Source organism: Suncus etruscus, chromosome 15, assembly GCF_024139225.1.
Source record: "Suncus etruscus isolate mSunEtr1 chromosome 15, mSunEtr1.pri.cur, whole genome shotgun sequence".
Taxonomy (NCBI): Eukaryota; Metazoa; Chordata; class Mammalia; order Eulipotyphla; family Soricidae; genus Suncus; species Suncus etruscus.
The window spans coordinates 73,166,132-73,191,514 of NC_064862.1; the positions used below are offsets into that span (position 1 = coordinate 73,166,132).

A 25,383-nucleotide genomic window follows, 5' to 3' on the forward strand; every position below is an offset into this window, starting at 1 on the left:
TTTGTAATCTGTATTTTTTTGTTTTGTTTTGTTTTTGGTTTACACTCGGCTGCGCTCTGGGGTTACTCGTGTCTCTACCGTCAGAAATCACTCCTGGCAGGCTTGGGGACCAATATGGCATGCTGGAATTTGAACCACCATCCTTCTGCATGCAAGGCAAATGCCCTACCTCAATGCTATCTCTCCGTCCCCTGTAATTTGAATTTTTTTTTTTGGGGGGGTCACACCCGGTGGTGCTCAGGGGTTACTCCTGGCTGTCTGCTCAGAAATAGCTCCTAGCAGGCACAGGGGGCCATATGGGACACCAGGATTTGAACCAACCACCTTTGGTCCTGGATCGGCTGCTTGCAAGGCAAACGCCGCTTTTCTATCTCTCCGGGCCCTGTAATTTGAATTTTAATTATTTTTATTTTAGGTTTTGGCTTACTTTATTCTCCTTGAAGTTTCCTCCTGGTTCTGTGCTTAGGGAGCTCCTTGTGATGCTCAGGGATAACTCCTGCTTCTGCTCGGGAATCACTCCTGACTGTCCTGGGGCCCATATGTAGCATTAGGGATCAAACCCAGGTTTTTTGCATACAAGACAAGCACCCTACCCGCTATACTATTTGCTCCAGCTCCAAACTATGGTCATTTATTTTGGTTTTAGGGCCACATCCCAAGGGTTACTCCTGGCTCTGCAGGCAGGAATCACTTCTGGCAGTGCTTAGGAGACCATATGGGGTGCCAGGGATCCAACCAGATCAGCTATTTACAAGGCAAGCACTCTCCCCACTGTATTATCTCAGTCTTATGCAGAGCTTATTTCTTGCACTAGGTTTCTGTCGAGGTCTTTGCCTTTGCCTTTTTTGTTGTTGTTGTTTTTTGCTCTTCTGGTAATGAAAGTCAGTATTTCACACACGCAAGGCAAGTACCCACCACTGAGCTACGAGCCCAGCTCTTAAGTTTCTACTTTTTATTCATTGCCTTTGATTCTCTCTTCTATCTGCTCTCTTAGGTTGGGAAGGAAAAAATGCTCAAGGTGCGGATTGTGAAAATTCATCCGTTGGAGAAAGCAGACGAAGAGGCCGCAGAAAAGAAATCCGATGGGGCCTGTGACTCCCCCTCCAGTGACAAAGAGAATTCCAGTCAGATTGCTCAGGACCATCAGAAGGAAGCAGTTGTCAAGGACGAAGAAGGAAGGAGAGACAGTATTAGTATGTATGCTGCTAGCTCTCCTTCGTGACTCGTGAATTTTCTAGCTCCTACATTGATCATTGAATTTTGTAGGTGGTTATGCTTTCTGTTTAGATGGTCAGGAAACATGAGAATACCTACAAAAGAAATCAAAATGTAAACTTTGATTTTTTTTTGTTTGTTTGTTTTGTTTTTTGGGCCACACCCGGCAGCACTCAGGGGTTACTCCTGGCTCTATGCTCAGAAATTGTTCCTGACAGGGAACCATCTGGGATGCCGGGATTCTAACCACCTTCCCTTCTGCATGCAAGACAAACACCTTACCTTCATGCTATTTCTCCGCGCCCCCCCCCCCCTTTTTTATTCTGCTGTTGGGTATTCATTCAGGTGCTTGACCACAGCCATGTTCCCAGCCTTCACTACTGTAATAGAATCTAGGGCTGAGGGCTGGAGCAGTGGCACAAGCGGTAGGACGTTTGCCTTGTACACAATAACCTAGGAGAGACCATGGTTTGATCCCCTGGCATCCCATATGGTTCCCCCAAGCCAGGAGCAATTTCTGAGTGCATAGTAGCCAGGAGTAACCCCTGAGTATTACCAGGTATGGCCAACCCCCCAGCCAAATGGGGTTATTAGGTTCACACCTGGTAGTGTTCAGGAGTCATTCCTGACACTGCTTGACCGAACCGAGTGACCACATGCAAGACAATCGTGTGTGTGGTGTATGTATGTCCCGCTATACTTAGCTTCAACCTTGTATGTTGGCTGGTGAACAAGTTCGACACAAAGAGCCAGAATTTTAAACTGAGAGTTAGAGAGCCACACCACGCAGTGACCTGCCAAAACAGACAAACACACAAAAGCATATAATTTTAACAATAATACATTAAACACATATTGCATTTTGCCATTTTGAGTGAGGGTAAAAATCCTGTTCGCCACCCCTGCTATAAGTAATATTTTTGTAACTATTTTTCTTGTGGTGACAGGCATCAAATCTAGGTCTCATGCCTAAAAGGCATGCCATTTCCTGAGCCACATTCCTTGCTGTGCATGATCTTTAGATTATCCTTGATCCTGGGAAACTGACTTTAAAAGTAATACTGTAGATGGAGTGGGGAGCTTTTTGTCTTTCATCTGTTCATTTTTTGGGGGGATTCAGTTTTTGGGTCACAGCCAGCAGTGCTCAGGGGCTACTCCTGGCTCTACCGCTCAGAAATCACTCCTGGCAAGCGTGGAGGACCATATGGGATGCCGGGGTTTGAATCACTGTCATTCTGCATGCAAGGCAAATGCCCTACCTCCATGCTATCTCTCCAATCCCTCTATCTGTTCATTTTTGAATTCTTGTTTTTGGGCTGTACCCCACCATGCTCAGCTAGCATTGAGCTTTGACATCTTGGTCCTTGTTCCTTTGTACCTGGTGGGGAGCTGCCCAGTTTCTTTTTTGAATCTGGATATTTCAAAGTGATAATTCCTCAACTCTGACAACTTATTTGTTTTTGTTTTTGGGTCACACTCGGCAGGGCTCAGGAGTTACTCCTGGCTCTATGCTCAGAAATCGCTCCTGGCAGGCTCGGGGAACCATATGGGATGCCGGGATTCGAACCACCCACCTTCTGCGTGCAAGGCAAAGGCCTTACCTCCATGCTATCTCTTGGCCCCTGGCAGCTTATTTAACATCCAGACTTAATCCTCATTGGTTCTAGGCAACATGTATTTAACATGTGTCAAAGTGCCAAAAGCCACTGATCTTTTCTTTCTGTTGTTCATTTCTCCAAGGCAAGTAAAAAATAGATGTTTTACTTTTACTTTTTCCAGTCAGTTAATGACCCCATCAGTTAATAACCCCAATCGGTTAGGTAGAAAAATTAAAAACCTTTGTTGTTCCCACATCTACTTTGTTACCAGTTCAGTCTCTAAATCCCTCTTGATCCTTCCCTCTCCATTCCAGCATATTAGTTTATCATTCAGTTTCTGCTTTTGTTTCCTTCACATTTTGCTCTTTTTTTTTCTTCTTCTTCTTTTGGGTTTTTGTACCACATTATGTAGTGCTTGGGGTATACTGTTGGCTTGGGTTGGGGGTCTGCGCTGGTTGGGTGCCAGGCAGTACCAGAGCTTGCTGCAGCAAGGCAAGTTCCTTACGACTTACATTTTTTTTGGCCCTGAAAGTGGGTTTTTTTCCTAAATGATAGTCTAGTTAGACCAAAAATTCTTTGTTTTGTGTGTTTACACACACATTCCAATCTTTTGTAAATGGGACACAATGAGAGAAATAATGACGGGGTTAAGATGTTTGCCTGGCATGCAGCTGACTGTTGTTCTATTTGAACAGAGCTCAGAGCTGGGAGTTAGCCCCTAGCACGGCCAAATGTAGGCCTTATGGCACCCCTCCCCCCAGTTTTTCCTTAAAAATAAAAAGATTAGTCCACTCAGACCTCATCATTCAGAATCTCTGAAGTTGTATTTTTTTGTAGTGTTGTCCACACCCAGCAGTGATCAGAGGTTACTCCTGGCTCTGCACTCAGAAATTGCTCCTGGTAGGATGGTGGACCATATAGGATGCAGGAATTCGAACCACCATTCTTCCTGGATAGGTTACTTGCAAGGCAAGCACCCTACCACTGTGCTGTGCTGTCTCTCTGGCCTCCATGAAGTTGTATTTTTTATTTCGTACTTGGTGGTGCTCAAGGGTCAATCATAGTGCTTGGGGATAGATGTCAGCCTTTCACAGGCTGTAGAATTTTGTGCTCAGCTATTGAACTATCTTGATGGGCCTGAAGTTGTTTTTTAGTTTTGTTTTGGTTTGGTTTTGGGCCACATCACATGACATCCAGCGGTTACTCCTGGTTCTGCGCTCAGAAATTGCTCCTGGCTCAGGGGATCATATGGGACGCCAGGATTGATCCCAGGTCCATCCTGAGTCAGCCACATGCAAGGCAAAAGCCCTACTGCTGTGCTATTGCTCTGACCCCTGAAGTTGTTGTATTCTTTTCTAGCTCTTGCTTCTTCTGGCCTAAATTCAACATTGCTTATTTCAGCCTGGGAAGATGGGGCAGTCGCTGTTGAGAGCTACTTCTGAGCACTGCTGGATTTGCCAACAAAACAAAGACACTGTTGTGTTTTTTTGTTTGTTTTGTTTGGGGGCCACACCTCGCAGCACTCAGTAGTTATTCCTGACTCTGAGCTCAGAAATCACTCCTGGCAGACTTGGGGAACCAGATGGGATGCCACAGATCGAACCTGGGTCTGTCCCGGGTCATCTGTATGTAAGGCAAATGCCCTACTGCTCTGCCATCACTCTGGCCCCTGTTGCTGTTTTTTTTTTTTTTTTTGGGGGGGGGCCACACCCTTCGGTGCTTTCAGAAATTGCTCCTGTCAAGTTTGGGAGGCCACAGGGGATGCCTAGAATCGAACCGGGGTTTGTCCTTGGTTGGCCTCGTGCACTGCCCTACTGCTATGCTATCGCTTCGGCCCCCCCTATTGCTTTTATGTGTGTGTATGTGTTGCTTTTTTTTTTTTTTTTTTTTTTCTTCCCAGCCTTTATTGGCAGCATTTAACTGGCTGTTCTGTTATTCATTGCTGGTTGACTACTTTACTTTTTTTTTGGTTTTTGGGTCACACCTGGCAGCACTAAGGGGTTCCTCCTGGCTCTACACTCAGAAATTGCTCCTGGCAGGCTCGGGGGACCATATGGGATGCTGGGATTCAAACCAGCGTCCTTCTGCGTGCAGGGCAAATGCCCCACCTCCATGCCACCTCTTCAGCCCTGACTCCTTAACTTTAGAGGGTTGACATGTAAGAACTTTAATGTTGTCACCCGGTTGTACAAAGTAATGTAGGGTTGTATGCAGTGAGATTGTTGTTAGTGATTGTATAGAGCTGTGTAGAGCTGTTTTTTCTTTGTTCTGACTTTTCCACTTGCCTAGATGACAGAGCACGGAGATCGCCCCGAAAACTTCCAACTTCATTGAAAAAGGGAGAAAGGAAATGGGCTCCTCCAAAATTCCTGCCTCACAAATATGATGTGAAACTGCAGCACGAAGACAAGGTGAGTTTCTGCTTGCGTGGATAGTCTCTTGCATATGTCGAAGTTGTTTAAGTGTCCTGGGGTCAGTTTTCCCAGAAAATAGTTGAAGGAAAAGGTAATTGAGTATGAAATTTTATGAGGTTATAACCATAGTAATTATGGCTTTATATTGCAGGGTTTTGTTGTTTGTGTTGGATTGTTTGTTTGTTTGTTTGTTTTTGCTTTTTGGGTCATACCTGGTGGTACTCAGGGTTTACTCCTAGTTCTGCGCTCAGAAATCATTCCTGGAAGGCACTGGGAACCATGTGGGATGCCAAACCATCGCCTGTGTTGGATTGGCTGCACACAAGGCAAATGCCCTACCACTGTTCTATCTCTCCGGTCCCCATGGGTTTTTGGGTTATTTATTTATTTATTTTTGATTTTTGGTTTTTGGATCACACCCGGCAGCACTCGGTTTTCTCCTGGCTCTACAGAGCTCAGAACTTGCTCCTGGCAGGCTCAGGGGACCATGTGGAATGTCGGGATTCAAACCACCATCCATCTGCATTCAAGGCAAATGCCTTACCTCCATGCTATCTCTTCAGCCCGTTTTTGTATTTTAATACATTTTGGGGAGCCTTCCAAGAGATGCTTCAGGGTCTTAAGGGCCTATTTTGGCAGTTCTTGGTCAGCTGGGCCAAGGGGTCAATGTAAGGGCCAAGAAAGCCATTCTGTGAGGGTTCTGCAGCACTAGATTCCCTGGCCACCCAGGCTGGATGCTGCCAACACTACAGCCAGAGAAGCTATGGGGGAACATTTGGTACTGGGGTGGGTTCATGTTGGCAGCTTAATTTTCTTTCTAGCTCTTAAATTGTAGTTTATTTTCCCCTAGGAAAAAGCATACTTTTTCTGTTTTCATAGGAATTATTAGAGTATTAGAATACTTCGCATTTGAATTCTGAAGTCAGTTGTTTGAAAAATAAGAATCTGGGGCCGGGTAGGTGGCGCTGGAGGTAAGGTGTCTGCCTTGCAAGCGCTAGCCAAGGAAGGACCTCGGTTCGATCCCCCGGCGTCCCATATGGTCCACCCAAGCCAGGGGCGATTTCTGAGCACATAGCCAGGAGTAAACCCTGAGCGTCAAACGGGTGTGGCCCAAAAACCAAAAAAAAAAAAAAAAAAAAAAAAAAAAGAAAAATAAGAATCTGTTTTATGGGCTTGGAGAGAGAGTAGTGGGTAAAATGTTTGCCTTGCATTAGGCTGACTCAGGTTTAATCCCTGGTTCCCCAGGTAGTCTCCCAAGCCCTCCAGGAGTGATTTCTGAGAGCAGAGCCAGGAGTAAGCCCTGAACCCTGCTTGGCGTGGCATATTCTCCCCATCTTCCCAGTTCCCCAAATTTAGCAGTAACTTACTTTACATGAAAATAGATCTTCCGGGGCCGGAGAGATAGCACAGCAGTAAGGCATTTGCCTTGCACGCGGAAGGTCGCTGGTTCAAATCCTGGCATCCCATATGGTCCCCCGAGCCTGCTGGGGGTGATTTCTGAGCGTAGAGTCAGGAATAACCCCAGAGCATTACCGGGTGTGACCCAAAAACCAAAAAAAAAAAAAAAAAACCAAAAAAAAAAAAAAAGAAAAGAAAAGAAAATAGATCTTCCCAGTTCACAACTGCATGTTTGGGTTCTGAAGAGAGGATACAATGGATTAGATATTTATTTCCTTGCACTGAGCCTAATTAGAAATGAGTGCAGAACCAGGAATTAAGCCCTGACTACTATGGGATGTAGCTCAAAACCCAAACACCCCCCATTTCATTATTTTATTTACTTATTTATTTATTTGTGTTTTTGGGTCACACCCAGCAGTGCTCAGGGGTTACTCCTGGCTCTCTGCACTCAGAAATCGCCCTTGTCCGGCTCGGAAGACGATATGGGATGGTCCTAATTTTTTTTTAATTTTTAAATTGTTTTTATTTTCCTGGCGATGCTCAGGGGTATTAATTTAGGCTTTGTTCACAGTAATCATTCTGGCTATACTCAGGGACAATATGGAATGCCAGGGATCAAATCCTGGTCCTCCACATGCAAAGCAAATGGCCTCCCACTGTATCATCACTCTGCCTACTGCTCTCTCTCCCAGTAAAATAAAAGTTTTTGTTTTTTGGGTCACACCAGTGGCATCCTGACTCTGTACTTAGAAATCTCTCCTGGCAGGCATGGGGACCATATGGGATGCTTGGATTTGAACCACTATCTTACCTGAATCAGTTGCGTGCAAGGCAAGTGCCCTACCACTGTGCTATCTCTCCGGCCCCAAAATAAAAGATTTTAAAAAATTTTTATTTTAGGGGCTGGAGCGATAGCATAGCAGTAGGGTGTTTGTTTTGTATGCAGCCAACCAGGACAGACCTCGGTTTGATTTCTGGCATCCCATATGGTTCCCCGAGCCTACCAGAAGTGATTTCTATTTCTGAGTGCAGAATCAGAAAGTAATCCCTGAGTGCCGCTGGGTGTAACCAGAAAAAAAAGAAGAAGAAATGCAAATGTAAATGATAGGCCATAGAGTTGATAAACCTTGAAGCACATGCTTTTGCATTTAGAAGTCTGAGAGGTATTTTTGTTTGTTTATTTTCGTTTTTGAGCCACAGTTACTTGGCAATATATAGGGGTTATTTCTGGTTCTGCATCAAACTCAGGAATTACTACTCCAGTGATGCTTGGGGAACCATATGAGATGCTGGGGATTATACCTGGGTCAGCCGCATGCAAGAGATAAACACTACTGTTATACTATCGGTTCTGATCTCCAGTGTACTATATGGTCCTTGAGCAGTACCTAAATGATTCCTGCATGCAACCTAGGACAACCCATGGCCTTGGCCCTGATTGTGGTTGTTCTTTTATTGGTTTTTGTACTACTATGGTGCTGCAGACCTGGGGTGCTCTGGTGGTGATAGGGCTGCGCCCAGGGCCTCTCTACACCCTTCTCTAATAACAGCTCTCTGAAGTCCTTTCTGGCAGTGTCTTTTTTGGGGAGGGTCACACCCGGCCACGCTCAGGGGTCACTCCTGGCTCTACGCCCAGAAATTGCTCCTGGCAGGCACAGGGGACCATATGGGATGCTGGGATTCGAACCACCGTCCTGCATGAAAGGCTTCTGCATGAAAGGCAAAGGCCTTACCTCCATGCTATCTCTGGCGGTGTCTTTTTTTGTTTGTTTGTTTTTTGGGTCACACCCGGCAGTGCTCAGGGGTTATTCCTGGCTCCAGGCTCAGAAATTGCTCCTGGCAGGCACGGGGGACCGTATGGGACCATATGAGATTCAAACCGATGACCTCCTGCATGAAAGGCAAACGCCTTACCTCCATGCTATCTCTCCGGGCCCCATGGCGGTATCTTTTAATGAAGAGCCTGTCTCTGAAAGTTGTCTTTCTCTTTTATCTAATTTACAACCCTGTGGTTTGGGGGAGTGGGAGGTTTGGGCCTAGCAGTGCTCAGGGGTCACTCTTGGCAGTGCTTGTGGGACCATGTGGCATGGATTGAATTGCAGGGTTTTTTTTCCCCTTTGTGTGTGTGTTGTTTTTTGTTTTGTTTTGTTTTTTGGGTCACTTCTGGCTCTACGCTCAGAAATTGCTCCTGGCAGGCTCGGAGGACTATATGGGATGCCGGGATTCGAACCACCATCCTTCTGCATGCGAGGCAAACACCTTACCTTTATGCTATCTCTCCGGCCCTGTGGGTTTTTTTTTGTTTGTTTGTTTTGTTTTTGTTTTTTTTTTTTTTCAAGTCCATACTTGGTGGTGCTCAGTTCTAACTTCTGGCTCTGTGTGCTCAGGGATCACTCTTGACAAACTCAGGACCACACTGGGATAGAACCTGAGCCAGCTACATGGAAGCACTCTACCCATTATACTAACTCTTCAGACCCTGGAATTGCAGTTTTTCCGGGGAAGACTTTGCTTTAGGTGTTTAATTGCATTTTATCCCAATACTGAGTTGTTTCTCTTTGTAATCTAGATCATCAGTAATGTGCCAGCAGACAGCTTGGTTCGCACAGAACGGCCACCAAATAAAGAGATTCTTCGGTACTTTATCCGGCATAATGCACTAAGGGCTGGAACCGGGGAAAATGCACCCTGGGTAGTAGAGGATGAATTGGTGAAGAAATATTCCCTGCCTAGCAAGTTTAGTGACTTTTTGCTTGATCCGTACAAGGTATGTTGGCTCTTTTGTACAACTTAATAGAGACCACGATAGTGGCATTCTTTTCCTGGATGATCTTCAAAAGAATTATGACAGATTTTGAAAAATGTAATATTATGTAACAAAATCAGAAATTTTCAGGTATCTGTTTATAGAGGTTGTGATAATGTGACTTGTAGTGGAGAGACATATCAAATATTTCCCCTGTTTCAATTAAATTATTCTGGCTGCATAATTAAAAAAGTATACACATGCTTTATCTTAGATCCTCTTTGGAGTGAAATATTGTATAAATACAAAATAGTTTTACATAGTGATTCTTTATTTTGGGCCACACCCGTTTGATGCTAAGGGGTTACTCCTGGGTAAGTGCTCAGAAATTGCCCCTGGCTTGGGGGGACCATATGGGACAGCGGGGGATCGAACCGTGGTCCTTCCTTGGCTAGCGCTTGCAAGGCAGACAACTTACCTCTAGTGGCACCTCGCCGGCCCCAGATAGTGATTCTTTTTTTTTTTTTTTGGTTTTTGGGTCACACCAGGCAGTGCTCAGGGGTTATTCCTGGCTCCAGGCTCAGAAATTGCTCCTGGCAGGCACGGGGGACCATATGGGACGCCGGGATTCGAACCGATGACCTCCTGCATGAAAGGCAAACGCTTTACCTCCATGCTATCTCTCCGGCCCCAGATAGTGATTCTTAAAAACAAAAAATAAATCTGTAGATAAAATAAGATGATCAACTTTGAAAATAATCTTTGAAAATAATCTTTTTTTTTTTTTTTTTTTTTATGTTTTTTTTGGGTCACACCCGGCAGTGCTCAGGGGTTATTCCTGGCTCCAGGCTCAGAAATTGCTCCTGGCAGGCACGGGGGACCATATGGGGCGCCGGGTTTCAAACCGATGACCTTCTGCATGAAAGGCAAATGCCTTACCTCCATGCTATCTCTCTGGCCCCGAAAATAATCTTTATATGATAGGTTAGTAGAAAGTCTAGTATTTTTCTTTTGAGAACATTTTCAGTCATCCCATTTGATCCTCAGAACATTCCTGTGAAGTTGTATGCTTTGTGTCTATATTTACACACAAACCTATTTACCAGAAAGAGAAACCAAGCTTGTTTAATTAGAGTCCACAGAGTCAACAGAAAGTAGATGAGAAGCCAAGAACTTAGCCTTGGATTTATCATGATCTTTTTTTTCTCAGGTTTTCTTTCTTTCCTTTTTTAATTTTTGTTTTGTTTTGTTTTCTTTTTGGCTTTTTGGGTACCGCTCAGGGGTTACTACTGGCTTTACGCTCAGAAATTGCTCCTGGCAGGCTCAGGGGACCATATGCGATGCTGGGGTTCAAACCACCGTCCTTCTGCATGCAAGGCAAATGCCCTACCTCCATGCTATCTCTGGTCCCCCTCCCCCTTCTCCCCCCCAATTTTTGGACCATACCCAGTGAGCTCAGGGATTATTCCTGCTTCTGCACCCAGGAATCACTCTTAGCAGGCTCAGGGGCCCACATTGGATGACTTGGATCAAATATGGATTAGCTGGATGCAAGGCATGTGCCTTCCCTACTTATCTTTCTGGATCCTTCTCAGGGATTTCCTTTTCTCCTTTAACTCCTTTTCTCTTCCATCTACCCTTCTTCCTCATTCCCTCCTGCTCTCCGTTCTCTTCCCTTCTACTGGTTCTGTACACAAAAATCATTTCTAGCAGGTTTAGGATATGGGATGCTAGGGATCAAACCTGAGTCAGCTGCATGCAAGGCAAATGCCCTACCTGCTGTGCTATCACTCTGGCCCCTCAGGGATTTTTTTCCAACAAGATTATTTTTGGTTTTGGTACTATACCCACAATGATCAGGGGTTACACCTGGCACTGTTTGGAGGACCATGTGGGATGCCAGAGATTGGACCCAGATTGGCCCTGTGCAAGGCATGTACCCTACCTATATATTTTTTGTGGGGGTCATATCTGGTGGTGCTCAGGAGTTACTCCTGGCTCTGAGCTCAGGAATCATTCCTGCTGGTGTGCAGGGGATTGAACCTGGGTCAGCTACATATAAAACAAGAGTCCTACTTGCTTTAGCATTGCTTTGGCCCTAGTGATGCATTTTTGGTAGGTCAATTATCTTTGGTCTCAGAGCCAAAATATAATCAAAGAGATGCTAATTCTTGAAAACTCTCAGCAGGAGTGACTTGAGTAATAAAGTACTTTTACATACCAAACTCTGCTTTGATCCCTAACACTGTTCTTAAATACACACACACCCATCCCGGCTCTTTCCCCAGCTCCTCCTGGATCAGATCCCTACAACCAACAACAATAAAAACAGTTCAGATTTCCTGGATTTCTTTTAATTTTTTGGTATAGGGTCATACATGGTTATGCTCAGGGATACTTTTTTTTTTTTTTTTTTTTTGGCCACACCTGGCAGTGCTCAGGGGTTACTCCTGGCTGTCTGCTCAGAAATAGCTCCTGGTAGGCACGGGGGACCATACGGGACACTGGATTCGAACCAACCACCTTTGGTCCTGGATTGGCTGCTTGTAAGGCAAACGCCGCTGTGCTATCTCTCCGGGCCCTGGGGATACTTCTAAACGTTGCTCAGGGACCATGTGGGGTGCCAGGTCAGATTTGGAACCATAGTTGAGCATGTCTTCTTGGGGCAATGCAGTCCCTACATGCTCACCCACTCACCCGCCTTGGCAGTGCTGTGAGGTTACTCGTGCCATGTTGTTCGTATTGTTTATCAACTCCTACCAGCCTGTTTAGTCCCACTTGCTGTCTGAAGGCAGTGCTTCTGGGGGCAGGCATGTATGTGCCCTGCCTTTTGAGGCCCAGTGTTCTATGTATGCTTGGCACTACACATCAATCAGAACCTGGCAAGCCCTGAGCAGCACTCACTGTCCCTCAAAAAAAATTGAAGCACTCCTTCCTTTTTCCTTTATTCTTTATTATATATTTTGGTTAATGAGTTATATATTATATAAATATGTATATTATATATATAATTCATTGTATAATTTGGTTTTGAGGCTACACACAGCAGTGCTCTGGGCTTACTGCTGGCTACTGGCTTTTGTGCTCAGGAATCACTCCTGGCAGGCCTGGGACCATAATAGAGTGCCGGGGATTAAATCTTGGTTTTATACATACAAGGCAAGTGTCCTCTGTGCTGTATTTTTCTGATTCTGTTTTGCTTGTTTATTGTTTTTGCTGTACACCCAGCATTACTCAGGGCTTAGTCCTTACTCTGGGCTCATGGATCATATCTGGTGAGCTCAGGAGACCATATTTGATGCCAGGGATCAAACCAACGTCAGCCACATGCAAGGCAAGCACCCTATCCACTGTACTATCTCTCCAGCCTCTCCTTTAATTAAAAATAAAATGGAGGCGATGAAGAGGTTTCCAGGCAGAGTTTCGAGGCCTAGCAGCTTCTTCAGCATTCCGGTTATTTGCTCAGTTCAAGGCCTCTTCCAGCCTCATCAGTATGAGGATCCAGGGCCCTCCCTGTCTGTTGGTATTTGCATGGCATCCAGGTCAATATCCCATACTTTTGGGGGGACACTGGTGCCAGGGATCATATCTGGAATTGCAAGACATTGCAAGTACTGTATTATCTCCCATTTCACCCAAAGATCATTGCTTTGGGTCCACACCTGGTGCTGCTCAGTGTTATTCTTGGCTCTGTGCTCAGGGGATTTTATAGGATGCTAGGGATTAAACCTGGACCAGCCACATGTAAGGCAGGAACCCAATCTGCTGTACAATCTCTATAAGTCCTAGAGGAAATTTAAAGTATTTAAACATCCTAAAGACTGTAGTCAATAATAAAAAAAAAAATACATTTTCAGAGCCGGTGAGGTGGCGCTAGAGGTAAGGTGTCTGCCTTGCAAGCGCTAGCCAAGGAAGGACCGCTGTTCAATCCCCCAGCATCCCATATGGTTCCCCCAAGCCAGGGGCAATTTCTGAGCGCTTAGCCAGGAGTAACCCCTGAGCATCAAACAGGTGTGGCCAAAAATACATTTTTTGTTTGCTTCTCTCTCTTTATTTTTTTAAGTTTTTAAGTTTTCGGGCCACACCCGGAGGCGCTCAGGGGTTACTCCTGTCTCTGAGCTCAGAAATAGCTCCTGGCAGGCACGGGGAGCATATGCAATGCTGGGAATTAAACCACCATCCGTCCTGGGTTGGCTGCATGCAAGGCAAACAAACGCTCTACTGATGGGCTATCTCTCCAGCCCCCTGCTTCTCATTTTTTGAAAAATATTTTTAATTTTCATTTTTGTTCTTATTTTTCCTTTGGGGGCACACCTAATTGGCTCAGGCTTACTTTTGCTCTTCACTCGGGTCACTTCTTATAGTATTAGATCCAGGGATACCGAGGATTGAACCTGAAATCGCCAGTGTACAGGGCAAGTGCCTTACCCATTGTACTGTTGCTCCAGCGCCTAGTCTGTGGCTCATACGCTATAGATATGAGACCAGCAGAGGAACAGATACCCCATTGGTACTCAGGTCTCATTACTGACATTTTCAGGAACCATGTGGGGTGTTGTGATCAGACCTGGGATGACGTGTGTGCAAGCACCTTATCTGTTGTACTATTGCTCTAGCCCCTTATTATTTTTCTTTGATTTTTAGTGCCACAGGCTGTGTTCAAGGGATAGCTCTTTGCTTAGGGGATCACTCCTGTTGGTACTCAGGAATCTTTTTTTTTTTTTTTTTTTTGGTTTTTGGGCCACACCGTTTGAAGCTCAGGGGTTACTCCTGGCTATGCGCTCAGAAATCACCCCTGGCTTGGGGGGCCCATATAGGACACCAGGGGATTGAACCGCGGTCCATCCGCTTGCAAGGCAGACACCTAACCTGTAGCGCCACCTTCCCGGCCCCTGTACTCAGGAATCTTAAGCGGTGCTAGGGATCCAACCCAGATTGTTGATTTTAAGATGAATTTAGCCTTAAAGCCATTCCTTTTCTTGTTTTTTGTTTGTTTGTTTGTTTTTGTTTTTGGGCCACACTCAGGCTGTGCTCTTGTGCTCAGAAATCACTCCTGGTGGGCAGGAGGCATCTGGGATGCCAGGATTTGAACCGCTGTTGGTCAATTGCAAGGCAATCACTATACCATTAAGCTATCTCTCCAGCCCCCATTCCTTTTCTTTATTAGAGGTCTTTATTTTGGTTTTTTTGTTTATTTGTTTTTTGTTTTGGTCACACCCTGGCAGTGCTCAGGGGTTACTCCTGGCTCTACACTCAGAAGTCACTTTTGGCAGGCTCGGGTTCCATATGGGATGCCGGGATCTGAACCACCATTCTCCTTGCATGCAAGGCAAACGCCCTACCTCCATGCTATCTCTCTGACTCTGCTTATTGTGGTTTGTTGCAGGTGACAGGAAAAAAGTATAAAATTTGATCCTCTCATTTGCTGAAAACCTAGGGCTTCTTTGCCAAAGTAATACTGCTACTTTTGACATGGATTCCTCTCTCCCTCTTTTTTTTTGTTTTTGTGTCACATCCGGCAGCGCTCAGGGGTTACTCCTGGCTCTATGCTCAGAAATCGCCCCTGGCAGGCACAGGGGACCGTATGGGATGCCGGGATTCGAACCACTGACCTGCATGAAAGACATGCCTTACCTCCATTCTATCTCTCCGGCCCTCCTCTCCGTCTTCATGTGCTTCTTGAGTAGATGACTTGTGCTGAAGGGTGCAGGGGAGATCTATGGCACATAAGTGGTTTTATACTTTTTTCAGATCCCCCTGAGTCCAGCTATGCTGGCTCCCATGTGGCTGACAGCCCAGCCTGCCCCGTGCTGAGATGACCGTTTCTGAAGGATTCTGCTCACTCGGGGAGCCGGTCTGTTGGGAGGGGGTTGGGTGAGTTTCTTTCAATTTTAAGAAAATTAATTATACAGTGTGGCTTGGCCAAACGTACCTCATACACCTTTTATTTAAAAAATGAGGGGCCGGGTAGGTGGCGCTGGAGGTAAGGTGTCTGCCTTGCAAGCGCTAGCCAAGGAAGGACCACGGTTCGATCCCCCGGCGTCCCATATGGTCCCCCCAAGCCAGGGGCGATTTCTGAGCACATAGCCAGGAGTAACACCTGAGCGTTAACCGGGTGTGGCCCAAAAAACCAAAAAAAAAAAAAAAAAAAAAAAAAAAAAAAAAAAGAATTTTCAGGCTTGGTCATCTCAGCTCTTTCCTCATTCCTGCAAATTATATAAAATGTCGGAAAGTTTGAAAAAGTTATGTTAAATTCATAACGCTTAAATTAAGAAGACATTTGGGATATAGACGGGAGGGCTCTTAATTTGTATTAAGTCAAACTGGGTTTGACCCTGGCACCCTGTATTGTCCCTTAAATGCCATTTGAAGTGATCCCTGAGTGCAGAGCCAGGGATAAACCCTTGTCATTGCCTCTACAAAGAAGTAACTCAGTTAATAGTAAATGCTATTAAAAGGTGTCCGTTTAAGGGGGCTGAAGATACAGTACAGTACAGTATAGTACAGTGGGTAGAGTAAGTGCTTGCCTTATACTCCAATCCAGGTTCAATACCTGGTATCCCTGTTTGTGAAATCAACTCACGCATTGTATTTCCAATCCCAGATGACTTTTTGGTATTTGGACCACACCTGTTGCCACTCAAGGGTTACTCCTGGCACTGTGCTCAGAAATCACCCCTGGCAGGATTGGGGGATTATATGGGATGCCAGGAATCGAACCCAGGTCCTTCCTGGGTAAGCTGCATGCAACGCAAATGCCCTACCACTATGCTATTGCACTGGTTCCCCTATATCCGCGATGGCGAATCTGTGGCATGCTAAGGCCTTGCAGTTGGCACGCGGGAAGGTCCACAGTTAAGATATGCGGCATAGTTTTTAGATACTAAAATCTTTTTTTTTTGTTTTTTTTGTTTTTGTTTGTTTGTTTGTTTTTTGGGTCACACCCAGCAGTGCTCAGGGGTTATTCCTGGCTCCAGGCTCAGAAATTGCTCCTGGCAGGCACAGGGGACCACATGGGGCGCCGGGATTCGAACCGATGACCTCCTGCATGAAAGGCAAATGCCTTACCTCCATGCTATCTCTCCGGCCCCCAGATACTAAAATCTTATTGTTAAGGTATAGTTGACGTGCTGGCACTTTAGAGGAAATTCTTTGGTTTTGTGCAGCAGTTTGGGCACTCGGGCTCAAAAAGGTTAGCCATCACTGCCCTAGATGACCTTTAGGTGAAGAACTAATCACCACTGGAAAGGTACCCTTCCTCTCTTGGGGTATGTGCATGGGAGAATCTAGGGAGCCTGGTATGTACAGTCCAGTGCAAGAAATGGCAGGTAGGTTAAGTCATTCAGAACGGGCCATGTATAGTGATGTTCCAGTGAAAGGCACACACACACAGACTAGCTCGAGCGGGGGCAGTCGTGGTGATTATTTACTAGAAGGTCTAGTTACTCACCATCATTGGGGTCTTCTTGTGTACCTGGGCCAGTTGTGAAATCACCCCACATTCCTTTTTTTCTTTTTGGTTTTTGGCTTTTGGGTCACACCCGGCAGCATTCAGGTGGCTCTATACTCAGAAATCGCTCCTTGCAGGCTCAGGGGACCATATGGGATGCCGGGATTTCAACCACCGTCCTTCTGCATGCAAGGCAAACGCCTTACTCCATTCTATCTCTCCAGCTCCCCCACATGCCATATTTACAATCCTGGGTGAATGGTCTGAAGCAGGGTAGTTGCAAAGAATTAATAACCAATCCAGTTAAGAGAGAATCGTGGAGTCAGTTGGCTTCTTGCCTCCTGGTCTCATTTCTTGTGCCAAGCCAAACTGAAACCTCTTTATTAACTAAGCAGGAGGGAGGGAGGGTTGATGAGATCCAAGTGGGCTTTTACAAGTCAAAGGGCTTGGTGAAAAGAAAGAGGAAGTCAGGAAAACACCTTTGTTTTGGGTAAAAGCAGGGTATGATCTCACACCTGATGATCCCCAAAGCTCCAGGAGTGATCCCTGAGCCCAGGGCCAGGAGTAAGCCCTGAGCATCAATTGGTGTGGTCCAAAAACAAAAAGTTTATTTAAGATTTTAAGAATGGGCGGGAGAGAGAGAGCATGAAGGTAAAGTGTTTGCCTTTCATGCTGAAGGTCGGTGGTTTGAATCCCGGGCATCCCATATGGTCCCCTGAGCTTGCCAGAAGCTTAGAGCCAGGAATAACCCCTGAGCACTGCCGGGAGTGACCCAAAAACCAAAATACAAAAAAAAAAAAATGATTTTAAGAATGAGGGCTAGAGCGATAGCACAGCGGTAGAGCATTTGCCTTGCGCGTGGCCAACCCGGGAAGGACATGGGTTTGATTCCTGGTATCCCATATATTCCCCCGAGCCTGCCATGCGCGACTTCTGAGCGGAGAACCAGGAGTAACCCTTGTGCGCCAAGGAGTTTGGCCCAAAAAACAAGCAAAATGCTATGGATGAAAGAATGTTAGTATGTAGTGAGAAACTGAGAAACTCCCTTTCAGGAAGACTTATCTTGAACATTGACAACTGTGAAGCTACTTATTGTCCATGTTCAAGGTAGTTTTGGGGATGCATGTTTTGGTTTTGGGTGTTTTTATTTTTGTTTTTCCTTTTGAGGGAACTACTCAAGGGTTACTCCTCACTGTACCCTCAGTAATTACTCCTAGAGGTGCTCAGGGAACCATACAGGATGTTGGAGAATTGAGCCTGAATTATTTTGGAGCCCCACTCTAGTTTGTGGGAGTGTCACTTCCTTACACCCCTCTCTTGGGGTATGCTGCTCCCCACTCCCACTCCCGCTTTACTGGGCCAGCTCAGCTCTGGAATGGAGTTTGTGGGAGTATGATTCTCTCCCTTGACTTAAGGGAATTTGCACCTTTTATTTCTTAAATAGAACTGTGGGATTTGGGATCTTGTTCAGTGGTTCAGTGCTTGCCTTGCATTTATGAGGTCATAGGTTTCATCTTTGATACTACCAAAAAAAAACAAAAGGAAAATGCTTATACATATAAATCTATTCACTTCATAAAGAAGATAAAGTGAAAGAATTTACCAGATGACCTCTGCTTGTATGATTCTGGCCTCTCATTCCCCCAAGACTGTGTATCTATCTTATTGCCTTGGTTCTGGAGTGTTTTCTCTGATTATTGATTGTATCTTTAATGTCTTTATGTCTTTTAATGTCTTTATCTTTTTTTTTTTTTTTTTTTTTGGTTTTTGGGCCACACCCGGCGGTGCTCAGGGGTTACTCCTGGCTGTCTGCTCAGAAATAGCTCCTGGCAGGCACGGGGGACCATATGGGACACCGGGATTCGAACCAACCACCTTTGGTCCTGGATTGGCTGCTTGCAAGGCAAACGCCGCTGTGCTATCTCTCTGGGCCCAATGTCTTTATCTTTTATGTCTTTAATATCTTTAATGTTTCAGTATTGACGTTAAGCTTATTAGATTTTACTCAGCCTGTTTACTCCTAAGGAAAGCATAGAATTCTTTTGATTTTGTTGTCGTTGTTTTTGGTTTTGGGTCACACCCGGCGGCACTCGGGTTACTCCTGGCTCTACGCTCAGAAATCGTTCTTGGCAGGGTCAGGGCACCATAGGGGATGCCGGGATTCAAACCACCAATTTTCTGCATGCAAGGCAAATGCCCTGCCTCCATGCTATCTTTCTGGCCCAATCATAGAGGTCACTCTTGGCTCTGTGCTCAGAAATCGTTCCTAGCAGGCTCAGGGGAACTTATGGGATGCTGGGATTTGAACTACCATACTTTTGCAAGACAAACACTTACCTCCATGCTATCTCTCCGGCCCCCAAATCTGATTAGGTTAAAACAATAGCTGATGATAAAAAGAAAAACACTAGCTGATACTTGTGTCTTTGTTTCAGGGATGATGGTGACATTGAACAACAAATAAAACTTTGCCTGAAAACTTGGGGACATGGGACTTGTGTAGGATGCTTGAGCATTGTTTTATAACATTACTCTTCAAAAAAATTTTGCTCTTTTTCAATTCCAGTACATGACTCTCAACCCTTCTGCTAAGAGGAAGAACACCAGCTCCCCAGACAGAAAGCCCACAAAGAAGTCCAAGACAGACAGCGCTTCCCTGAGCTCCCCTCTAAACCCAAAGCTCTGGTGTCACGTGCACTTGAAGAAATCTTTGACGAGTTCCCCCCTCAAAGTGAAGAACTCGAAGAACTCCAAGTCCCCAGAAGAGCACCTGGAGGAGGTGATGAAGATGATGACTCCCAGCAAGCTGCATACCACCTTCCACATTTCTAAGAAGGGCCCGTCTGCTAAGAAGCCGGGCAAGCCTGGTGATAAACCTCTGAAGGCCAAAGGCAGGGGCAAAGGAATCCTGAATGGGCAGAAGTCCACAGGCAGCGCCAAGTCACCCAAAAAGGGTCTGAAGACCCCCAAAACCAAAATGAAGCAGATGACGCTGTTAGACATGGCCAAAGGCACTTCGAAGATGACCCGATCCCCTCGCAACTCAGGTGGTGCGCCTCGGTCCTCTTCTAAGCCTCATAAGCACCTGCCTCCCGCCGCCCTCCACCTTATTGCCTACTACAAAGAGAACAAAGACCGGGAGGACAAGAAGAGCGCCCTGTCCTGTGTCATCTCCAAGACTGCACGCCTGCTCTCCAGCGAGGACCGGGCTCGGCTCCCTGAGGAGCTCCGAAGCCTTGTGCAGAAGCGCTATGAGCTGCTGGAGCACAAGAAAAAGTGGGCGTCCATGTCTGAAGAGCAGCGTAAGGAGTACCTGAAAAAGAAACGGGAGGAGCTGAAAGAGAGGCTGAAGGAGAAAGCCAAGGAGCGGCGGGAGCGGGAGATGCTAGAGAGGCTGGAGAAACAGAAGCGCTATGAGGACCATGAACTGGCTGGCAGGAACCTCCCTGCATTCCGCTTGGTGGACACCCCAGAGGGGCTGCCAAACGCTCTCTTCGGGGATGTGGCCATGGTGGTGGAGTTCCTGAGCTGCTACTCAGGGCTACTCCTGCCTGACGCACAGTACCCCATCACGGCTGTGTCCCTCATGGAGGCCCTGAGTGCGGAAAAGGGGGGGTTCCTCTACCTGAACCGGGTGCTGGTCATCCTGCTCCAGACCTTGCTCCAGGATGAGATCGCCGAGGACTATGGTGAACTGGGCATGAAGCTCTCGGAAATCCCACTCACCCTGCACTCGGTCTCTGAGCTGGTGCGTCTCTGCCTCCGCCGATCCGACGTGCAGGAAGAGAGTGAGGCTTCTGATCCGGAGGACAACAAAGACTCGGCCTCCTTTGAAGACAATGAGGTCCAGGACGAGTTCCTGGAGAAGCTGGAGACAGCAGAGTTCTTTGAGCTGAGCTCAGGAGAGAAGCTGCAGATCCTGACAGCGCTGTGCCACCGCATCCTCATGACCTACTCGGTGCAGGAGCACATGGAGACACGGCAGCAGCTGTCGGCCGAGCTGTGGAAGGAGCGGCTGGCGGTGCTGAAGGAAGAGAATGACAAAAAGCGTGCCGAGAAGCAGAAACGCAAAGAAATGGAGGCCCGGAACAAGAATGGCAAGGAGGATAATGGGTTAGCCAAGGCTGAGAGGAAGAAGGACATGGTCAAGTTCGAACCCCATGCAGACGTGGAGGCTGATGACATGGTGAGCGCTGTGAAGAGCCGGCGGCTGCTCGCTATCCAGGCCAAGAAGGAACGGGAACTCCACGAGCGGGAGATGAAAGGTACAGGCAGGCTGGCATGGGGTGCCATGGGGAACCTCTAGGTAGAGGAATCGGAAGGAGATTCCAAAATGCCCAGCCCCCGGAGCATGTAGCTATCTAGTGGGAGTTTCTCTGGCCTTTCTGCCGTGAATGACATTAGCTCTGTGGCTACAGTGTTGGCCTCATTTCTAGGTGGAATATAAGACTTAATCCACACAGACATAATGGAAATAACATGAATTGTTGGCCAGAGTTTAAGCATTCGCTAACTCAGCTAAATGCCTTTCAGCAGGTTACGTGTTCCAGCCTGTGTTCTTTATGCTTATTGAGATTGTTCTATTGGATTTTTGGACTTGTTCTGTTTTGGGGGCACACTCAGTGGAGCTCAGTGGTTGTACTAGCAGTTTGACCCCTTTTGCAATGATGTTAGAGTTAGACATGGATTCAGCTTGGGAACCCATCCAGAGCCTCATTGGTGCAGGCTTCTGTGGCAGCACTGAGCACACCTTGCAATAGCTGGTCCCCCTGCTGATCTGATAAGTGCTCCAGCCTAGCTGTCATAGACCATTGGCACATCCCTTGGCAGTGCTGGCAGTGGATTAGTACTTGAAGTTTGGTGATTAAATCCAGTCCTTCACTTGTTAGGCAGGTTTGGTCTCCCTCCCTCCCACTCCTCACTCCCCTTATTGTTTTAACAAACTAAAGACAAAGGATTTGAAGCCCGCAATAGATATCAGATTTTTCATAGTAAGTATAAGAACATAAAAGTTTCGGGTATTCATAGCAAAATCCAGTCAAATGTTTAGGGCCCCGTAGAGATAGCATGGAGGTAGGGTGAAAGGTAGTTCGAAGTCCAGAATTCCATAGGTCCCCTGAGCCTGCCAGGAGCGATTTCTGAGCGTAGAGCAGGAGTAACCCCTGAGTGCTGCTGGGTGTGACCCAAAAACCAAAAAAAGTTTTTAAAAGGGGGCTAGCTGGGCCAGAGCGATAGCACAGCGGTAGGGAATTTGCCTTGCATGTGGACAGGCTCCAGTTCAATTCCTGGCATGGGACAATTCCCATTTGGTCCCCTGAGCCTGCCATGAGTGACTTCTGAGCACAGAGCCAGTAGTAACTCCTGAGTGCCGCCAGGTGTGATCCCAAAACAAAAAATTGGGGGGTGGGGGGGGACCTAGCTGGAGAGGTAGGACAAATGTCCAAGGGTTTGTCTTGTTATCTCATTATATACTTTTTATCCCTTTTCTTTCTCTAATGAGATAAAATAGTTTTATTGAGAGAGACTTTCTGAGAGAACTGTGAGGGAAGAAAAAGAGATGTGTTTGAGGGAATATAAGCTTCTCTAGAAGGAAAATTATACCTCTTTTATTGCATTATAGTTTAGTTTTGTTCGTGGGCTCACCCAACAATGCTTTGTTGGGGGGCGGTTTCAAATCTAGGTCAGCCATGTGCAAAGCAAGAACCCTACCCACTATACTATCTTTTTGGCCCTTTTAACTGTTTTAGACTACACTATTTGGATTGTTTTTAGTTTCCAGCCATTTATAAGTTTTCTGTGTCTCCTCTGGAAAACTCATGGGGTTGAGCACATGCTTTGCATGTGAGACACTCCTAGGTTTGAGTCCTATCACCAAATGATCCCCTGAACACAGAGGTGGGGAATGACACTTGAACATCCATAGTAGGGTGTGGCCTCCAAACAAAAAATCTTCCAAAAATTTTCCGGTTGGTGAAATGTCAGAGTTGGAGGCTATGGAGAGACAGGTGGAGCCTAGATCCTCAGTCTTGTTTTTATTGCTTTTTTGTTCTTTTGAGCCACACCTGGCAATGCTCAAGGATTACTCCTGGTGGGCTTTGGGGAGCATATGAAGTACCAGGAATCAAATCTAGGTTGGCCACGTGCAAGGCAAGTGCCTTATTTGCTCCAGCCCTGGCTCCTCATCGTCATGTACTAGACATCTATTAAATCAGATGTCGTTACTGAGAAATGCTTTCACTAGAAAAAGGTGTTATTTCTATTTCAGCCAATTTTAGCTCAGTCTCCTTATGTCTGCTCAAGTAATATTGCACATATACATATACTCTGAATGTGTATATATAATCTCTATTTTAGTATGTCTCATTGGGCTCATGTTGGGGATGGATGCCTTGGCCAGCATCTACCTACATTTTATACCACATTCACTCAGTCCTGAGCTGTATCTCCATGATGTACAGTGTGTAGGGATGTTCCCAAGCAATCTTAAAGGGCCACTTCATGGCTTATGGTTCAGTCCATTGAAACAGTGGTACTTCAGCCCACTAGTACTGGGAGCTGCCAGGGCTATGCTGGTAGTGCTTGGGGCCACCTAGGTGTGAGGCCCTGCAGTGTAAGGGTTGTTTCATGTAGTACCAGGGATCAAAACTAAGGCTTAGGGTAGGGATCCCCAAACTATGGCCTGCAGGTCAGATGTGGCTAACCAAGGACATTTATCCATTGGGTGTTTTTACCGCCCTTTCCTGTCCTGCTTAACTGCCGACTGGCCCCTGGTCTATATTGCACATGTGTGGGATGTGCTTCTTATTCTTCAACTCCTCTCCTCTCTGTGTCTCCACGACTCCTCTCAAACCCGGGCAGAGTCCTTATACTATGGCGCATCAAAAGCAGGCTCATAGTTCCCGTTGAAATACTGATAAGTTGTTTTAACTTTATTTGTTCTTCATTTTAAATATTGTGGGGTTGTTTTTTTTTTCCCAGTGTTTGATTGTTTTTGGCCGTACCTGGCAGGGATCAGGGCTTACTCCTGGCTCTGCTCAGAAATCACTCCTGGGTCAGAGAGATAGCACAACGATATGGGGCGTTTTCCTTGCATGCGGCCACTGGGAGGGACCTGGTTCGATTCCTGGCATCCCACGTGGGCCCCAGCCCTGGGGCGATTTCTGAGCTCAGAGCCAGGAGGAACTCCTGAGTGCCACCAAATGTGATCCAAAAACCAATCAATAAATAAAGGGTATTTTTTGTTTGTTTGTTTGTTTTGGGCCACACCCGGTGACATTGAGGGGTTACTCCTGGCTATGCACTCAGAAATCCCTCCTGGCTTGGGGGACCATATGGGACACCAGGGGATTGAACCGCAGTCCATTCCTAGGCTGGCGTGGGCAAGGCAGGCGCCTTACCCCTTGTGCCACCACTCCGGCCCCACAATCAATAAATAAAGTTAAAAAAAAAGAGGTAGCTAGCGGGATAACACAGCAGTAGGGCATTTGCCTTGCATACAGCAGATCCAGGACGGACCTGGTTCGATACCCAATGTCCCATATGGTCCCACGAGCCAGGAGCGATTTCTGAGCACATAGTTCAAGAGATAGCCCTGAGCATCTCGCAGTGTGGCCCAAAAACTAAAAGAAAAGAAAAGAAATCACTCCTGGCAGTCTCAGGAGACCATATGGGATCCCAGAAACCAATCCTGGGTTTGTCCCAGGTTGCTGCATGCAAGGCAAATGCCCTACCCTGGGGCCGGGAAGGTGGCGATAGAGGTAAGGTGTCTGTCTGCCTTGCAAGCACTAGCGTAGGACAGACCACAGTTCAATCCCCCATCCCCCGGCGTCCCATATGGTTCCCCCAAGCCTGGGCGATTTCTGAACTCGTAGCCAGGAGTAACCCCTGAGCGTCAAACGGGTGTGGCCCCCCCCCCCAAAAAAAAGCCCTACCCAGCCCGTTTTGTTTTTTAACTTCAAAATAAGATATGTTCAGTGTGCATAGAAATTTGTTCATTTTTTGAGTTAATTTTTATTTATTTATTTTTTATTTTTTGGTTTTTGGGCCACACCCAGCGATACTCAGGGGTTACTCCTGGCTCTTTGCTCAGAAATCACTCCTAGCAGGCACGGGAGACCATATGGAATGCCAGGATTCGAACCACCATCGGTCCAGGGTCAGCACTTGCAAGGCAAACATGCTACCGCTGTGTTATCTCCCAGTTTTTTTTTTTCTGTCTCAAACTATAGTCTGTTCTTCCAATAGTCTGAGGCACAATTAATTGACCCCCTGTTTAAAAAGTTTAGGGTCCCCTGGTCTAGGGCTTGGAGAAATAGTACAGAGTGGAGGGCACTTGCCTGGCATGCTGCTGACGTCAGTTCAATCCTCGCTATGGGGGCTGGAGAGATAGCATGGAGGTAAGGCGTTTGCCTTTCATGCAGAAGAACGGTGGTTCAAATCCCGGCATCCCATATGGTACCCTGTGCCTGCCAGGGTGTGACCCCCCCCCCCCCCCAAAAAAAAATCCTCGCTATCCCATCGCACCACCAGGAATGGCTGCTGAGTGCAAAGCCCAGAGTA

The 25,383-nt window shown here is 46.4% G+C and overlaps 1 protein-coding gene across 1 annotated transcript in view; it reads left to right on the forward strand.

Annotated features, from left to right (window-relative positions):
- BAZ1B (bromodomain adjacent to zinc finger domain 1B) overlaps positions 1 to 25,383 on the forward strand; it is a 68,961-nt gene that overhangs the window by 15,401 nt on the left and 28,177 nt on the right. The window contains exons 4-7 of the mRNA XM_049787839.1: positions 995 to 1,193; positions 5,103 to 5,224; positions 9,198 to 9,395; positions 19,391 to 21,089. Of these exons, the coding sequence (XP_049643796.1) occupies positions 995 to 1,193; positions 5,103 to 5,224; positions 9,198 to 9,395; positions 19,391 to 21,089 (2,218 nt within the window). The remainder of the gene's footprint in view (positions 1 to 994; positions 1,194 to 5,102; positions 5,225 to 9,197; positions 9,396 to 19,390; positions 21,090 to 25,383) is intronic.